Source organism: Artemia franciscana, chromosome 16 (assembly GCF_032884065.1).
Source record: "Artemia franciscana chromosome 16, ASM3288406v1, whole genome shotgun sequence".
NCBI lineage: Eukaryota > Metazoa > Arthropoda > Branchiopoda > Anostraca > Artemiidae > Artemia > Artemia franciscana.
The window spans coordinates 31,243,180-31,263,186 of record NC_088878.1 but is presented as its reverse complement, the minus strand read 5'-3'; the positions used below and the strand labels follow the sequence as shown (position 1 = coordinate 31,263,186).

General features: G+C 32.6%; 1 protein-coding gene across 1 annotated transcript in view; it reads right to left on the bottom strand.

The window, feature by feature from the left end:
- Positions 1-20,007, bottom strand: part of LOC136037338 (neuroligin-1-like) — a 228,532-nt gene that overhangs the window by 93,672 nt on the left and 114,853 nt on the right. The window contains exon 6 of the mRNA XM_065720009.1: positions 7,536-7,648. Within this exon, the coding sequence (XP_065576081.1) occupies positions 7,536-7,648 (113 nt within the window). The remainder of the gene's footprint in view (positions 1-7,535; positions 7,649-20,007) is intronic.

The following is a 20,007-nucleotide window of genomic DNA, read 5'->3' as shown; positions in this document are numbered from 1 at the left end:
TCCTTGAAATTTGTATACAGTATAATTACAATTTTGAATTCCTTGGATTGTTAAAACATTGTAGCATTTTGTACAATTACAAACATTTTACAATTTTGTTTCAATGTGGTAAACATATTCTACCATAAGAAGAAAGAAATACAGGAAAAAATTTACCGGGATTAGACCTTTTATAATCAGATAATTGTAGCATTGTAGCATTTTATATATTAAAGATTTTATATACACTCATTAGTTTATATTAGTATATAATAATAAAAAATGTTACAAATAGTGTATAAGATAGTTTATATAGTTGCTGGAGCATTTAATATTTATTTTAATGTTTAAACATTGTAGCAATATTCATTGTATCTGCAATATCAGTCATCTTGGATCAGAAAAGATAAGAAAACATGAATTCCAATTTATAGGCGGAAACAAACTCAAAGGGAATACGAACTTCTGCCATTGGCAACAAAACCTCAAAAAGCAGAGCTTTGGTAGCTATTAAATAAAAAAAAACAAGTTTTTTTATCTGAAAGTAAGGAGCGATATTAAAACTTAAAACGAACAGAAATTACTCCGTATATGAAAGGGACTGTTCCCTCCTCAACGCTCCGCTCTTTACGCTAAAGTTTGACTCTTTCTCTCAACTCTACGTTTTAAAACAGTAAAAAACTTTAGCGTAAAGAGCGGGGCGTTGAGGAGGGAACAGTCCCTTTCATATACGGAGTAATTTCTGTTCGTTTTAAGTTTTAATATCGCTCCTTACTTTCACTAAAAAAAAATTGTTTTTTTATATTTATTTTCTGAACGTTTTTGAATTAATGCATCTTTTGATTTTGGCTCTCCGCACATGAATAATTAAAACGTAATTTGCATATATACTATTTTTTTTTTGGCTAAATGGCTTCCTCATAGTTTTGATTGGACGATTTTGGGAAAATAAGAGCGGGGAGTAGGCCTAGTTACCCTCCAATATTTTGATTATTTAAAAAGGCAGCTAGAGCTTTTCATCTTTTACGAACGTTTTTATTAGTAAAAATAAACGTAACTTACGAATTAACTTACGTAACGAACTTCTGTATTCGTATATTTTTATTACGTATATGAGAGGGGTCATCCCCTCGTCAATACCTCGCTCTTTACTCCAAAGCTTAAATTTTGTCCCAATTCCTTAAGAATGACCGCTGAATCACAAAGGCCGTAGAATAAATAATTGAAATTAATAAAATTCCTTTAGCGTAAAGAGCGAGATATTAGGAGGAGGTGAACTTTTTATATGCATAATAATTTCTGTTCATTTTAAATTTTAATGCTGCTCCTTACTTTCAGTTGAAAAAGACTTTTTCATATTCTATTTTTCATTGTTCTTTAAAAAATTCTAAAAAAAAACCTGCACACCTTCATGGAAATTTTTTCCCCCTTAAAAATTCTTCCACGGAAAGTTCCCCCCGCGTAACCCCGTCCCCTCAACCCCTCCCCCCAACCAAAAACAATCCCCCTGAAAGCGTATGTACACTTCCCAATAACCATTACTATATGGAAACACTGGTCAAAGTTTGTAACTTGCAGCCCCTCCCACAGGGACTGTGGGGGAGTAAGTCGTCCCCAAAGAAATTGTCATTAGGTTTTTTGACTATGTTGAATATAATGGCTATTTCGGGTTTGAGATCCGGTGACTTTGGGAAAAAGGTGAGTGTGGGAGGGGGCCTAGGTACCCTCCAATTTTTTTGGTCACTTTAAAAGGGCACAAGAACTTTTAATTTCCGTTAGAATGAGCCCTCTCACGACATTCTAGAACAGCCGGGTCGATACGATTACCCCTGGGAAAAAAACGAAAACAAAACAAGAAAAAACAACAAATAAACACGCACCCGTGATCTGTCTTGTAGCAAAAAACATACAAAATTCTACATTTTTGTAGATAGGAGCTTGAAACTTCTACAGTAAGGTTCTCTGATACGTTGAATCTGATGGTGTGATTTTCGTTAAAATTTTATGATTTCCCCTATTTTCTAAAATAAGGCAAAGTTTCTCAGGCTCGTAACTTTTGATGGGTAAGTCTAAACTTAATAAAATTCGTATATTTAAAATCAGCGTAAAAAATTGATTCTTTGGATGTAGCTATTGTTATAAAAATTCCGTTTTTTGGAGTTTCGGTTACTATTGAGCCAGGCTGCTCCTTACTACAGTTGATATATACTACAGGGTTTGGTATATACACAAGAAAATTGCTCCAATAGAATTCTTCTATTAAGGGAGGAGGGTGATAAGACCTCTAAAACGGAGTGACATTGCAAAGACTTGCACAATAAGATTCCATATATCCAAGAGCGATATAGCGGAAATTTGAACCTTCTGCATTTTATTTATTTTTGTCAGCGGTGATCGTGTTAAACCAGGGTCTTGTAATAACAAGAAAAGGGCTCATTCAAATGCAAATTCAAAGTTGTAATGTCTATCTAAAAACCAAATAGATCTTGTAACAAGAAGGCCTAGTTTCTGCCTATTTTCGTCATGGCACAAAAACTTAGATTACGTGCTATTCAATCAGCTCAAAACTATCAGAGAGCTAACGTATGTCAAGTGTATAGCGGTCGTACTCTATTACGAGGTTTCGCAAAACTAATAGAAGAGGGTGGGGACTTTCTCATGGGAAGGGAGTGACCAAGACCTCAAAAAGGGCACTTTAAAAGCCACATTGTTAAAAATGTGTGAGAGGTCCTTCCGATCAGGATTAAAGCAAAATTTACTTCTTATAGCTCACTTTTATTTGGAAGAATGTCTTCGGAATAACCGTGCAATATGGATGTTAAGGTAGGTGCTTGAGATAAGCTACCTTTTTTTTGTAGAATTATTCTTGGTATTAAATAAAAGGCCAAATTTATATGCTCACCAGCACAAAGGTGGAAGGAGGGAGTAATTAATCGTGAATAAAAATTTTGGGCCTAACCTGGTTTCTGAAATTTCTGAAAGTTAGAATGGAGAAAACATTTAAAATATTATTTTGTTTTACGTAAAGTACACACCGTTTTGGTTTCTTTGGAATGAATTGGAGGGGGGGGGGGGGGTCAGCCCTACTCCTCTTAGTTAAATGGAGAAAACATTTAAAATGTATTATGTTTTAGATAAAGCACAAATCTTGTTCGTTTCTGCAGAAGGCATTTGGAGGGGAGAAGGGATCAGCCCTACTCCATTTAGTTTCCGCTCGTTTTGAGTTTGATTTGGCTATTAACTGGGTTTTAATCTCGTTTTCGGTTTCATTTATTTATTGATGGTTATTTGTGGTAGTTTTACACTTAAAAATTGTTTGACTTTACTTATAGCTGATTTTTGGTTTAATGTAGCTCTTTATTTTTCTTTTAAGAGCTTCTTTGATGAAAGAAGTTTTTTATTTAACTACTGTTTGTTTTGAGTTGACATTTTTTCTTTTTCATTGGTAAAGAAAAGAATATTTTATATCTTTTTGGTTTTTCTCCTTAAGAACCCCAAATAGGCTTTCAGCTTATATGTTGGACACAATTTTTCGACATATCTGTGCTTTTCGACAGTTTAGACACACACAGTATATTTGGTTCAGTTTTACACCTCCTCAACTTTTCCTGAAAAAAAACTTAATACCCTATTCTGTTCCAAAAGCATTGTATCTATGCTATGTTGATAAACTGTATGCACTTAACCCCTTTTGATCAGTTCATTACTGAGAGGAGAGGAAGTAATAGAATTAGCCCTGAGATTTTCGAGTTAATACCCTTAGTCATTCTTGAAATACTGATGAGATGTCTTATTGACAACCAGCATGTACGTAGTGCCTTTTGATTTTTTTGAAAGCAATATGAAACTTCCATGAAAGTTTATATTTTATGATCTGTTCTAGTCTTAAATATTCAACCTGTATATTTTTGGAACTTAGTCTATTTTGACAACCTGGATGCACTTAAACTATTTTGATTCAGATCAACAGTAACAGTAATAGTAGCAGTAGTTGTAGTAGTAGTAGTAGTAGTAGTGGCAGTAGTACCTTTAGGTTGGTCCAACATCGCTCTCAATGCACCCTGACATTTTCAACTGAACCTTCTAAGCTGTACCAGAGAAATTGCTGTTAATCCTTTAAGCAACCTGAATGCACATAGTGGATTTTGACTGATTTCAACATCGCACTATACATTCCATGAACATTTCTCCTTAATATTCTAAGCCTGAGTAGAAGTAGTAGCCGTAGAAGTAGTAATAGTAGCATTACTGGTAACGTGCACATAGTGTCTTTTATTAATTCAACACCCCCCTCAACATGCCCTGAAAGTTTCAACTTAATGATCTTAGCCGTTTGTAAGATATTGCTTATTGGCCCTTTTTTCAACCTGCATGCATTTAATGTGTTTTGATTTAGTTAGAACTCCCCCTAACCATCCCCTGTAAGTTTTATCTTAATAATATTAGCCTCACTAGTTGTAGTAGTCGGAAGAATAGTAGTAGTATACATATAGAGCCTTTTGTTTAGTTAAAAACACGCATCAATATATCGTGAAAGTTCCAACTTGATGATCAAAGCCTTACAATTTACAAGATCAGAGTGTTTTGATCTAGTTTAAAATTAAATAAAAAAAATGCAAGATTTTATAACAGAAAGTTACTTATAACGAAGAGAAATTACTTCGTATGTGAAAGGGGCTGCTTCCTAATTAACGCCCCGCTCTTTACGTTAAAGTTTGACTCTTTCTCTTAACTCTACTTTTTAAAACAGTAAAAATCTTAAGCGTAAAGAGCGGGGTGTTGATGAGGAAGCAGCCCCTTTCACATACGAAGTAATTTCTGTCCGTTTTAAGTTTTAATGCCACTCCTTACTTTCCGTTAAAAAACCTTGTTTTTTTTTAATTTAATTTCTGAACGTTTTTGAATCAATGCATGTTTTGATTTTGGCTCTCCGCAGATGAATAATTGCAACGAAATTTGCATAATTATTTTTTTGGCTAAATGGGTTTCTCATAGTTTTGATCGAATGATTTTGAGAAAAAAGGAGCGGGAGAGGAGGCCTAGTTACCCTCCATTTTTTTGGTTACTTAGAAAGGCAACTAGAACTTTTAATTTTTACGAATGTTTTTATTAGTAAAAGATATACGTAACTTAAAAATTAGCTTAAGTAACAAACTTCTATATTCTCATGTTTATATTGCGTGTATGAGGGGGTTCACCCCCTCGTCAGTACCTCGCTCTTTACACTAAAGCTTAAATTTTGTCCCAATTTCTTAAGAATGACTCCTGAATCACAAAAGGCTTAGAATAAATAGTTGAATTACTAAAAATACTTTAGCGTAAAGAGCGAGGTATTAGGAGGAGGTGAGCCCATCATATGCGTAATAATTTCTATTCGTTTTAAGTGGTTTTAATTCTGCTTCTTACTTTCAGTTGAAAAAACTTTTTCGTATTTATGTTTTCATTGTTTTTTTTAAATAATGCTAGAAAATCCTAGTAGTAGTAGTAGTAGTAGTAGTAGTAGTAGTAGTAGTAGTAGTAGTAGTAGTAGTAGTAGTAGTAGTAGTAGTAGTAGTAGTAGTAGTAGTAGTAGTAGTAGTAGTAGTAGTAGTAGTAGTAGTAGTAGTAGTAGTAGTAGTAGTAGTAGTAGTAGTAGTAGTAGTAGTAGTAGTAGTAGTAGTAGTAGTAAGTGTAGTCGTAGTAGTAGTAGCAGCAATAGTAGTAGTAATAGTAATAGTAGTAGCAGCAGAAGCAGTACTATTAGGATTAAAATATTTTTCTTTGGTTAGTTCATCATCCCTGTTCATAGTAGTAGTAACAGTAGATCTAGTAGCAGTAGTAGTATGCGTATAACGCCTTTTGGTGAGATGAACATCCCCCTCGTAATACCCTGAAAGTTTCAACTTAATACTCTAAGTCGTTCGAAAGATATCACGATGCACCCGTTTGACAGCCAGTATGTTTTAATTTATTTTAAATCCCACTCAATATTTTCTAAAATTTTCACCTTAAAACCCCTAAGCTTAGTAGTGGTCACAATAGAAGTAGTAGTTGGAGCAGCAGTGAAGTATCAGTATTAGTAGTGGTGGTAGCAGCAGTAGTTGTTATAGTAGCATATAAATGTTGCCTTCTTTGGTCAATGTTTGTCCCCCTCATCATTTCCTGAAAGTTCCAATTCAATAGCCTTAGCCATTCCTGATATACGCCCTTTTGACAACCTGCAAACAAATAGTGTGTTTTGATTTAGTGGATTTTTCCCCTCCTAATTCCCTATATTTTTAGTTTCTTACCGTTAGCCTAAGCTTTCCCCTCATAATTTCCTGAGATTTTCACCTTTTTACTGTTAATCTAAGCAGTAATAGTAGTAATAGTAGTAGTAGGGGTAGCACTAGTTGAATTAGCAGAGTTGTACCATTAGTAGTAGTAACAGTAGAAGCAGTAGTACCAGTGGCAGTTCTATAAGGCATATATTGCCTTTTGGTCTGTTGAAAAGCCCCCTCATCAGGCCTTTGAAGTTTCGACTTAATACGCTAGGCTGTTTCCAACATGTTGCTGATACACTATTTTCACGACAGGTATGCAGATAGTGTGTCTTGAATTAGTTCAAGTTCCTATTAATATTTCCTCAAATTTGCACCTTAACATATTCAGCCCTACTAGTAATAGTTGCAATAGAAGTAGTAACTATAGTATCAGTAGTAGTGTTGGTGATTAGTAGTAGTGTAAGATTAGCAGCAGAAATAGTAGTAATGGTTGTAGTAGCCATAGTAGTGTTAGTGTGCACGGATTGTATTTTGGTCAATTGATCACCCAATTCATCATTCCCTGGTAGTTCTAACTTAATGTCTTAGAGTCAATCCTGGGATATCCCTTTTTGACAACCCGCTTGCACATGGTGTTTTTTATTTATTTAGGTCAAAACTCCCCTAAGCATTCTCTGAAACTTTCATAAATATACCCTTAGTTTTTCTGGACACTAAAGGTTAGATTTGCTCCCCCCTTTACCAATAAAAAATACTATATGTAAGCAATTGTGAATTACATAACTTCCTGCCCTTGACCCAAGGGCTTGAGAGGTGTGGGAGTGGGGCTTGTCGTTCCTATAGGCATAGTTATTGGACCTTTCAACTATGCTAAACAAGGTGCCTATCTGAAAATTCTCATCAACAGTTTTGAAAAAAGGTGCGTGGGAGGGGGTTGGGCTTGTTGTCCTCTAGTCACTTTTGACTCTGAAAAAGAGCACTAGAACTTTCCATTTCCAATCGAACAAGCCCCTTCCAAAGTTTCTACGGCAATTCCCTTTAGACGAAGTGCCTTGGCGAAAAAAAAATAAAATTACACTGTGCCCATGTCACTCTTTATTAAGACAGCGCTATTGCGCTGCCTAGGATACATTTATTTTTTCATTTTGAATGAAAAAATCTATTTTATACATAGCAATATTTGTTTTATATTAAAATTCATTGTCTTTTAATTTCTCCAATTGAACCTTATTGTATTCTTAAGAAAAGAGAGGTAGTTCCTCAGTTCCGAAGAGAAAATGGTAACTCATTCAGGATACAGCTTTAAAGTCTTACCTAAAGTAATGTATTTCTTATGAATACTATCATAAGGCAGCCATTCCAGAAATTTTGCTTTCCTTTCCTGTCGTGAGAGAGCATCCAAAGATATTGGAATTTCATTTGGATTTCTAAAAAGCAAATAAGGGTTAAATTGATTTTCTGAAAGGATTGTATCATCTGAGACGTATTGACAAAAAACATCCTTTGTAGCAATTTGTGTAGTTACTAATAAGGTCATGGGGGGGAAAATCACTTTCAAAAATAATTTGAAAAATGGTTTTCAAATATGAAAGAAAATTTCCATCGTGTTAAAACTCTACTAAATACTAAACAGCAATAATAAAATTTTAATAAAATTTTCTGCAAATAAATTAACTTGGCAATAAAAAAGCTATATGGACGAATTGCTTTAATACTACAGTTGACTTGCGATGTTACAGCTTGGATATGATTTTTGAGTTATTAGAATTTGTTTTATACAATACTTATATAAGATTTGGTGGTGATTTGTACAAGCAAATTGTGGGAATTCCCATGGGGGGGGGGGGAATGCCAGCCCATTTATAGCTGACTTGTTTTTTAGTCAACTAGAATATAAATATATGATGGATAAGAATAATCCAAATATTTTAAAACATGTTTTGTCAAATAATAAAAGATATTTAGATGATATTTTGGTCTTAAATTGTAAGGATTTAATTGATATTTCTAAAAATATATATCCATCAGAGCTTATTCTTGAGCCTAATCATGGCGCTGGTCATGAAGATCATTTCTTAGATTTAAATATTAATATTTGTGATAATAATAAATTAAGTTTTAAAATGTATAATAAAACGGATGATTTTGATTTTGAAGTGATTAGTTTCCCATTCCCTGAAAGTAATATACACTCAAATATCACATATTCAGCGTTTTTCTCACAGTTACTTCGTTATGCAAGGATTTGTAGTAATTGTATTGATTTTAAAAATAGATGTAAAATCTTAAGCCAAAAATTGATATCAAGAGGTTTTTCTGCAAATAAATTAACTTGGCAATTTAAAAAATTTAGTTTTCATTATAACGAACTTTTAAATAAATATCAAAAGAATTATCTGGAAATACTTTTTTATCATATTTAGTTTACCTATTGTTGCTAAAAAGAGGGATATATTAACAGGATAAGCTTGTTTTGGTGTTACTTGGTTGTTTTACATTTGCCATTTTTTTTTCATAGGCATGTATTTTGGGGGTGATACCTGACACGGGGATGCCATGGATATTCTGTGGTAGCCACAACACTTGGCTGGGTAGAGAATTTAAAGTGGCGAAACCCTATAGACCAGTGTATTCTCCTGATGAGCCCTTATGTTGGGTTGTTGCCTCTGAATTATTTGTCTTTATTATTTTTTCTATTGTTTGGTAAATGACGACTTATACTTATTGACGACATGACTGCCTGTCCATGGATTATTCTTTATGGTTGATTGTGTTTGGCTATGCTGTTTGACCTATGTGATTGTATGGATGAGTATGGTTAAAGCCTCAATCAAGTGCTGGTCTATATTAATCACTAATTTAGGAAAACAGTCTTCCTTTTCTCCTTCTGTCTCTTTTTTTTTATTTTATGTGTTTGTGCTGTTGCATTGGTGATTTCTCTTTTCATGATATTATTCCAGGTTGGATCCAGTGCTGGTGGAGAAAATGTTTTAGTTTTCTCCCCGACAGACCTTTACCCTGGTCCAGGTTTTTAACCTGATATTTTTAATTATTGGTGAGATGGCACTTATGCAAATATCATGTTCTTTCATGTTTTTTTTGTTTTTTTTTTGTTTTTTGTTTTTTTTATGTATTTATTGACCTATTGACCTATTGACCTTGGCATGTTTTTTGGACTTTGATTGTTGGATTTTGATTTGGATGTTGGTTTGTTTTGGATTTATTTTCAATAACTTTTAATGCAACAAAACACAAATATTAGCCTCGGAATTCGGAACGATTTTTTGAAAGTTAGTAAGTGTAAGAGTCGTTGTTTTCTTTGCCAAGATCATTTTATCCCACGGACTTTTATTAAGAGTACATTGTATAATAAAAATTTTGCATGCAAGTTACGTGGTAATGTTAATTGTAGAACAACCAATGTAATTTACCTATTAAAATGTAATGAATGCTGCCTACAATATGTGGGGGAAACAACTAATAATATATATAAAAGATTCTCTGGACACAAGACAACAGTTAATAAGGAAAAAACTAATAACTATCTAGTTCAACATTGTAATAATGGTAAATGTTCCATATCAGATATAACTGTCACAATTTTAGAAAATTTAGAGTTAGAAAATTTAAATAAAGAAGAGAAGAATAATAGACTACGTAAACAGGAGGATTTCTGGATCCATACTCTTGGTACAGCTTATCCTTTTGGGCTAAATGATCGTGTAGCAAAATATGGTGACATGTCTCAGGTTGTTGTTAAATGTATTGATGGTTTTATGGACCATCCTTCTTTTACTTGTCCTACTTAACGTAAAAAACGATCGAGAGGACATAGGAAAAATAATAGAAAAAATGAATTAGATTTACATATGCTTTCTATAGATCTACGCCAGCTACTTGAATCTAGGGGTATGATTTCTGTAATAAAATGTCTAAATAATTTATCCAAGAGGAATTTAATCAAACTTTTCTGGATTGTTAAGAATAATACAGCTCTTGAATATAATTTTAAAGTAATATGTGGTACAATTTGCATTCTAACTAAAACAAAATTTATTTCAAAAAAGAAAAAGTTTGATAAGATTGGTAATAAGGATAACAGATTATATTTACCTATTAATTTACTTGTAAGCAGATTGAAGATATTAATTTATCAGAAATTTTAAATCAGCGGCATGTGAAACAGGCCCTTCCTAGTAATTTGAATTATAATGATTGTCCAGTTTTAACTTATAAATTTTCAAAAACTATTGGGCAAATTATTTTTAATTATAATTTAATACTAAAAAGATTAGATAGTGATATAAATTGGAAACCGGTTTGTAATTGCAAGCAACTTGGCCCATTTGTAAATCCTACTTACAAACATGTTATAACAGGGGACTTGTCAATAACAAAGCAAGATGATCTTCAAATTATAATGAATAAAGGGGCTAATTTCCGTCTTTCTCATCATCTGAAACCATCAAGTATTCTTGATGGCTTGGAAAATGATTTTGATTTATTTATTGATAAGTGGTGTAAGAAAGAGAATAAAAAAAGAGAGTTTTCAAAGTTGGAAGAATTTAATTATTAGTAGAATAAGAAATAAAATATATTCTAACTTAAAACTAAATCATTATTTTATAATGCGAAGATTAAACAAACAATTGCTAATCTACAGAATGAATTTGTAATTGTGCCAGTGGATAAAGCTAATAATAATTTTGCCATAATTTGTCAGAAGCTGTATTGTGATATCTTAAAAAGGGAGTTATGTACAACTAATGTTTACGAAAAGGTAAATTTAGAGGATGAGAATTTAATTGAAAAGACTGAAGAAATATTTTTTAAAAATTTTCATATTAAAATAAATGACAATGAGAAAAAGTTCCCTTTCCTATATTGGACTGTAACATTTCATAAGAATCCCCCTAAACCACGGTTTATTGCTGGAGCAGCTAAATGTCCAACCCGCATTGCTGCTACTGACCTGTCTTTAATTTTAAAGGAAATTGTAAATAAACTTAAAATCTATTGTTCTGGTATTAAAAAATTTTCGAATTTTAATCCATATTGGAGTGTTAATAATTCACTGCAGGTGATAGATTCTTTAACAATGGTTTCAGCTAAAAGAATTGAGTCTTTCGATTTTGCGACAATGTATACTAATTTATCACTTAATGTAGTGTTAGATAATTTAAAAACTGTTATCAAGAAATCTTTCCTCTTATCTAGTAAAAGGTTCTTAAAAATAGACACTTATAATAAAAAAGCTATATGGACAAATTGCTTTAATACCACAGTTAACTTGAGATGTTACAGCTTGGATATGATTTTTGAGTTATTAGAATTTGTTTTATACAATACTTATATAAGATTTGGTGGTGATTTGTACAAGCAAATCGTGGGAATTCCCATGGGGGGGAATGCCAGCCCATTTATAGCTGACTTGTTTTTAAGTCAACTAGAATATAAATATATAATGGATAAGAATAATCCAAATAATTTAAAACATGTTTTGTCAAATAATAAAAGATATTTTGATGATATTTTGGTCTTAAATTTTAAGAATTTCATTGATATTTCTAAAAATATATATCCATCAGAGCTTACTCTTGAACCTAGTCATGGCGCTGGTCATGAAGATCATTTCTTAGATTTAAATGTTAATATTTGTAATAATAATAAATTAAGTTTTAAAATGTATAATAAAACGGATGATTTTGATTTTGAAGTGATTAGTTTCCCATTCCCTGAAAGTAATATACACTCAAATATCACATATTCTGCGTTTTTCTCACAGTTACTTCGTTATGCAAGGATTTGTAGTAATTATATTGATTTTAAAAATAGATGTAAAATCTTAAGCCAAAAATTGATATCAAGAGGTTTTTCTGCAAATAAATTAACTTGGCAATTTAAAAAATTTAGTTTTCATTATTTACGATTTCATTATCAAAAGAATTATTTGGAAATGCTTAAAGAAATTTTCAACTAATTTCGGAGGTTCGACAAATGATGATGCAGCGCCATTTATTTTGAATTGTGTTTCTAATAGAGCGGATTTTTAAAAAAAATAGCCACATGGTAAAGATGAATTCTATAATTGTTTAGTTCATAATTTTTTTTTTGCAATGTGTTAATACTTGTGATTTGGTAAATTTTATCATATTTAGTTTACCTATTGTTGCTAAAAAGAGGGATATATTAACAGGATAAGCTTGTTTTGGTGTTACTTGGTTGTTTTACATTTGCTGTTTTTTTTTCATAGGCATGTATTTTGGGGGTGATACCTGACACGGGGATGCCATGGATATTCTGTGGTAGCAACAACACTTGGCTGGGTAGAGAATTTAAAGTGGCGAAACCCTATAGACCAGTGTATTCTCCTGATGAGCCCTTGTGTTGGGTTGTTGCCTCTGAATTATTTGTCTTTATTATTTTTTTATTGTTTGGTAAATGACGACTTATACTTATTGACGACATGACTGCCTGTCCATGGATTATTCTTTATGGTTGATTGTGTTTGGCTATGCTGTTTGACCTATGTGATTGTATGGATGAGTAGGGTTAAGGCCTCATTGCCTCATTCAAGTGCTGGTCTATATTAATCACTAATTTAGGAAAACAGTCTTCCTTTTCTCCTTCTGTCTCTTTTTTTTTATGTGTTTGTGCTGTTGCATTGGTGATTTCTCTTTTCATGATATATATATATATATATATATACTAGCTGTTGGGGTGGCGCTTCGCGCCACCCCAACACCTAGTTGGTGGGGGCGCTTCGTGCCCCCCAAGCCCCCCCGCGCGCGTAAGTCGTTACGCACCATATTAGTTAAGCGCCATTGTAGTTGTGTCCCTATGTCCCACCTGTGAATATAGATAGATATATATATATATATATATATATATATATATATATATATATATATATATATATATATATATATATATATATATATATGTTTTTAACTACGTAAAACTTGCGAATATACAACATTCTTTGCTGTCCCATTGTCTGTGCATATAAATAGATTGTCAGGTTTACCGACTCTTGAACATGCAACATATAATGGTCCATGGGAAAACAATCCGTATTCAGATCTATACCTCATGATTCTAATGATTGCCCTTGAGCTTTGTTGATGGTGATTGCTAATCGACCATTCCCTGAGTCGCCATCGTCATTTATATATCCCCCTGTGCACCCCGGCGTCCCCTTTGTAGTTATGTCCCTGTGTCCCGGTCGTCGTCATTTATACTCCCTGTGTCCCGGTGCTTTGTTGATTGCTAATCGAACATTCCTTTTGTCCCGGTCGCTTTCTCTTTGAGTGTCGTCATTTATTTAGATTGTCAGGTTTACCGACTCTTGAACATGCAACATATAATTGTCCATGGGAAAAACAATCCATATTCAGATCTATACCTCATGATTCTAATGATTGCCCTTGAGCTTTGTTGATGGTGATTGCTAATTGAACATTCCCTGTGTCCCGGTCGTCATTTATATTCCCAGTATCCCGGTCGTCATTTGTGTCCCAGTGTTCCCCTTTTAGTTTTTTTATTGGTTTTGACCTTTTTTTAGGTTTTTTAGTTTTTTTCTTTTTTCTTTTTAGTTTTTTTCTTTTTTCTTTTTAGTTTTTTTTGAAGTTTTTATCTTTTTAGTTTTTTTATTTTTATTTATATTTTTTTAGTTTTCTTTTTCTCCTTTATTTTTCAGTTTTTTTCCTTTTTTTAGTTTTTTTTCTTTTTTAGTTCTTTTAGTTTTTACCTTTTTTAGTTTTTTTTAGTTTTTTAGATGAAAATTTTTTTTAGTTTTTTTCCTTTTTTTCTTTTTAGTTTTTTATTGGTTTTTACCTTTTTTTTTAGCTTTTTTAGTTTTTTTCGTTTTTTCTTTTTACTTTTTTTTTAGTTTTTATCTTTTTTATTTTTTTTATTTTTATTCTTAATTTTATTAGTTTTCTTTTTCTCTTCTATTTTTCAGTTTTTTCCTTTTTTTTAAGTTTTTTTTTTAGTTTTTAGTTTTTTTAGTTTTTTAGTTTTTTTAGTTTTTTAGTTTTTTAGCTTTTTTATTTTTTTTATTAGTTTTTAGTTTTTTTGTAGTTTTTGCCTTTTTTTAGTTTTTTCAGTTTTTTTTTTAGTTTTTAGTTTTTTACCTTTTTTAGCCTAACCAGGATTTGAACCTGGGACCTTCATTCTCCGTTCTGACACCCTCTCTCACCGAGTGACTACTCCAGCATGTTCATTTTGGTGTTTTAAATGGTATATTATTAACCAAATTAATGTGTTTTACAATATACTAAGCATCGTCAAAGCAAAAATGACGACAACTAATTTCATGACGTCAGCCGACACAGAAACATGACGTCACCTGATCCACAGATCCACAGACAGACAACTTATTTTTATATATATAGAAGATATATATATATATGTTTTTAACTACGTAAAACTTGCGAATATACAACATTCTTTGCTGTCCCATTGTCTGTGCATATAAATAGATTGTCAGGTTTACCGACTCTTGAACATGCAACATATAATGGTCCATGGGAAAATAATCCGTATTCAGATCTATACCTCATGATTCTAATGATTGCCCTTGAGCTTTGTTGATGGTGATTGCTAATCGACCATTCCCTGAGTCGCCATCGTCATTTATATATCCCCCTGTGCACCCCGGCGTCCCCTTTGTAGTTATGTCCCTGTGTCCCGGTCGTCGTCATTTATACTCCCTGTGCCCCGGTGCTTTGTTGATTGCTAATCGAACATTCCTTTTGTCCCGGTCGCTTTCTCTTTGAGTGTCGTCATTTATTTAGATTGTCAGGTTTACCGACTCTTGAACATGCAACATATAATTGTCCATGGGAAAAACAATCCATATTCAGATCTATACCTCATGATTTTAATGATTGCCCTTGAGCTTTGTTGATGGTGATTGCTAATTGAACATTCCCTGTGTCCCGGTCGTCATTTATATTCCCAGTATCCCGGTCGTCATTTGTGTCCCAGTGTTCCCCTTTTAGTTTTTTTTATTGGTTTTGACCTTTTTTTAGGTTTTGTAGTTTTTTTCTTTTTTCTTTTTAGTTTTTTTGAAGTTTTTATCTTTTTAGTTTTTTTATTTTTATTTATATTTTTTTAGTTTTCTTTTTCTCCTTTATTTTTCAGTTTTCTTCCTTTTTTTAGTTTTTTTTCTTTTTTAGTTCTTTTAGTTTTTACCTTTTTTAGTTTTTTTTAGTTTTTTAGATGAAAATTTTTTTTAGTTTTTTTCTTTTTAGTTTTTTTTTGTTTTTTCTTTTTACTTTTTTTTTTAGTTTTTATCTTTTTTATTTTTTTTTATTTTTATTCTTAATTTTATTAGTTTTCTTTTTCTCTTCTATTTTTCAGTTTTTCCCTTTTTTTTAAGTTTTTTTTTTAGTTTTTAGTTTTTTTAGTTTTTTAGTTTTTTCAGTTTTTTTTTAGTTTTTAGTTTTTTACCTTTTTTAGCCTAACCAGGATTTGAACCTGGGACCTTCATTCTCCGTTCTGACACCCTCTCTCACCGAGTGACTACTCCAGCATGTTCATTTTGGTGTTTTAAATGGTATATTATTAACCAAATTAATGTGTTTTACAATATACTAAGCATCGTCAAAGCAAAAATGACGACAACTAATTTCATGACGTCAGCCGACACAGAAACATGACGTCACCTGATCCACAGATCCACAGACAGACAACTTATTTTTATATATATATATATATATATATATATATATATATATATATATATGTATATATATATATATATATATATATATATATATATATATATATATATATATATATATATATATATATATATATATATATATATATATGTGTGGTGGGGCGCTTCGCGCCCTCCCACCCCCCGAACCCCCCCGCGCGTGTAAGTCGTTGTGCGCCATATTAGCTACGCGCCATTGTAGTTGTGTCCATGTGTCCCACCTATAAATATAGATAGATATATGTATATATGTTTTCAACTACGTAAAACTTGCGAATATACAACATTCTTCGCTGTCCCATTGTCTATGCATATAAATAGATTGTCAGGTTTACCGACTCTTGAACATGCAACATATAATTGTCCATGGGAAAACAATCTGCATTCAGATCTATACCTCATTATTCTAATGATTGCCCTTGAGCTTTGTTGATGGTGATTGCTAATGGAACATTCCCTGTGTACCTGTCGTTATTTATATATCCCCCCTGTGTCCACCGGCGTCCCCGTTGTAGTTGTGTCCCTGTTTCCCGGTCGTCATTTATATTCCTTTTGTACCGGTCGTTATTTGTGTCCTGGTGTCCCAGTCTGTGATTTCTCTTTGAGTGTCCCGTTCGTCATTTTTATTCCCTGTGTCTCGGTGTCCCGGTAGTCATTTATGTCCTGGTCTGTAATTTCGGCAGTCGACAAACATGACGTGAGTCGACAAACAACTTCATGACGACATAATGCTCAATCCTTATAATGACGTCAGTCGACACACAAACATGACGTCAGTCAACAGACAAACAACTTATTCATATATGTATATATATATATATATATATATATATATATATATATATATATATATATATATATATATATATATATATATATATATATATATATATATATATATATATATATATATATATAAATTTCTTTTCTTATAAATATAAGCAATTTCTTTTTAAGACAAGAAAAACAAGTTGAAAAAATGTACTCCAGTAAAATCATTCAGGCCTCCTTTTTTGGATTGGAGTAATATACCCCAGAGTCCAGCATGACGGGCAACATCCGGAATTACTAATATCATTAATAATACTAACAAGGAGTGTTGATAGTTTATTAGGGAATACTTAAATTCGATCAACTGGAATATCGCTGGGAAAAATACTATTTTTTTTCAGTTCCTGTATTTTTCTACTATTTGCTTCGCTGAAATTTGCAGGATTTTGGCTTTTGGAGTTTCAGGGATTAGATGGTTTTTCACGGGAGTTTATTAAGCTCATTGGCTGTCTGTTCAGTAATTCATCCAGAAGGAAATCAAGGTTCTTGCATGAGCGACCCCGTATTTATTTTACTTTATTAAACAATTTCTGAGGTTTGCTGTGTTTTAAGAAATTCGATTTTTTTTTTTACCGTAACGAGAAGCAGCAAGATGTAACGCAAGATATAACAGAAGCAGATGTGTTTCTTTCTTCATTTGTTATTAGGGTCTAAGGCATCATCTGTCTTTCCAAGGCAAAAAAGTTTGAGTTTCAAATGGATTAGTCGTTTTATTTTTTCATTAATGTGAGGTAGATAACTTCAAAGACCGCACTGCCTTTCCATGACGAAAGTTACAGTTCAAAACAGGGATGAAACCTTTTAATTGACAGTGAACCGATATAATATTATTTAACTGAATATTTGAATATTTCGAACACATATACAGTGTTCATCATCAGCAGTAAAACTAAAAAACATGAATAAAAATAAACAAATTTATACCTAATAAACTTATTGAACTAATAAACCTAATAATTTCATCCCTATTTTGAACTGTTTTACTTTCATTAATGTGAGGTTTATCTGAGGGACATACCTTCTTGGTAACCTCTGGGAAACAATTTTGGTAAATTGTTAATTTTGTTCAAGTGATGAGATTACATGAAAGCGTCTCCATATAGAGCAAAACCAGAAGAAGGCGCGAATAAGCAAAAAAACAGGGTTTAAATAACGTATGCTTGCATTGCAAAGTTTTTCTTAGACGGCCCTTAGGTTTTAAAGATTAACTTTATTTACCCACAGCAAAAGCATTTTTCTTTTCTTCTGTTTGTGACACATCTTAAGGAATACTTAGTTAAGCTTGATATTACTAAAAAAAAAACAAGTAAAAAGTTTAGAATGATATATTGAAGGCTTATGGCTCTTTACTCAAGTAGTGCTAGAGCACTAACTCCCATGGATAATGAAAGCTATTTTTCAACATTTCTAAACTTGTTCTTAGTCACTGATGCCTATACAATTATGAGTAAACATAAAACCACTTTGCGAAGCAAGTGTCTCATGACACCGATAGGAAAGCAATGTTCTCACGATCTAATAAGGTTGTGAAGATTTTTTACTTTAGGATGCTTTTGCATAGATTATAAGGACTAGTATACCTCATGTATAAAACAATTAGAAAATATCCCTTCCTTCTCTCCCTCTTTATACTCATTAATAAAACACATAAGAGGATTAGAAAACACCCCGCCTTTCTTTACTTCAGAACCGACGGCCAGCCCAATCCTGTGACTGATTACATAAAAAAACTAGTTTTTTTTTAACTGAAAGTAAGGAGCGACATTAAAACTTAAAACGAAGAGAAATTACTCCGTATATGAAATGGGTTGTCCCCTCCGCAATCCCTCGCTCTTTACGCTAAAGCTTTTAATTGTATTAAAAAGCAGAATTGCGGCAAAGAGTCAAACTTTAGCGTAAAGAGCGAGGGATTGCGGAGGGGACGACCCATTTCATATACGGTGTAATTTCTGTTCGTTTTAAGTTTTAATGTCGCTCCTTACTTTCAGTTAAAAAAAAACTAGTTTTTTTTATGTAATTTCTGAACGTTTTTGAATTAATGCATGTTTGATTTTGGCTCTCCACACATAAATTATTAAAATGAAATTTGCATGTTAATTCCTTTTTTGGCTAAATGGCTTTCTCTTAGTTTTGATCAGACGATTTTGAGATATAAGGGATGGGGAAGGAGGCCTAGTTGCCATGCTATTTTCCGGTTACATAAAAAGACAACTATAAATTTTAATTTTTAACGAATTTTTCTATTAGTAAAAAATATACGTAACTTAAGAATTATCTTACGTAACAAACTTTTACATTCTTTAATTTTTATTATGTATATGAGAGGGTTTGTACCCTCGTTAATACCTCGTTCTTTACACTAAATCGTAAGTTTTGTCCCAATTCTTTAAGAATGACCCCTAAATAAGAAAGGCCGTAGAATAAATAGTTGAAATTACTGAAAATACTATAGCATAAAGAGCGAGGTTTTTATCTCCTCCTAAATACCTCGCTCTTTATGCTAAATTATTTTTAGAACCCCTCATATGCGTAATAATCTCTGTTCGTTTTAAGTTTCAATGCTACTCTTTACTTTCAATTGAAAAAAACTTTTCCATGTTTATTTTTTCATTGTTTTTTATAGTAATTTCAGAAAATCCTGCGCCCTTTTCATTGAATTTCTGTTCCCCCATGACATATTTCTCAATGGAAAGATCCTCCCACATAGCCCCCTCCCCTCAGCCCCACCCCCAAAATCAAAAAAAAAAATCCCCTGAAACCGACTGTACACTTCCCAATAACCATTATTATATGTAAACACTGGTCGAAGTTTGTAACTTGCAGCCCCTCCCTCAGGGACTGTGGGGGAGTAAGTCATTCCCAAAGACATAGTTATTATGGTTTTTGACTATGCGAAACAAAATGGCTATCTCAAAATTTTGATCTGTTGACTTTGGAGAAAAAAGAGCGTGGGAGGGGGCCTGGGTGCCCTCCAATTTTTTTGGTCACTTAAAAAGGGCACTAGAACTTTTCATTTCCGTTAGAATGAGCCCTCTGTCGACATTCTAGGACCACTTGGTCGATACGATGACCCCTGGGAAAAAAAACAAAAAACAAACAAACAAATAAACACGCACCCATGATTTGTCTTCTGGCAAAAAATACGAAATTCCACATTTTTGTAGATAGGAGCTTGAAAATTTTACTACAGGGTTTTCTGATACGCCGAATGTGATGGTGTGATATTCG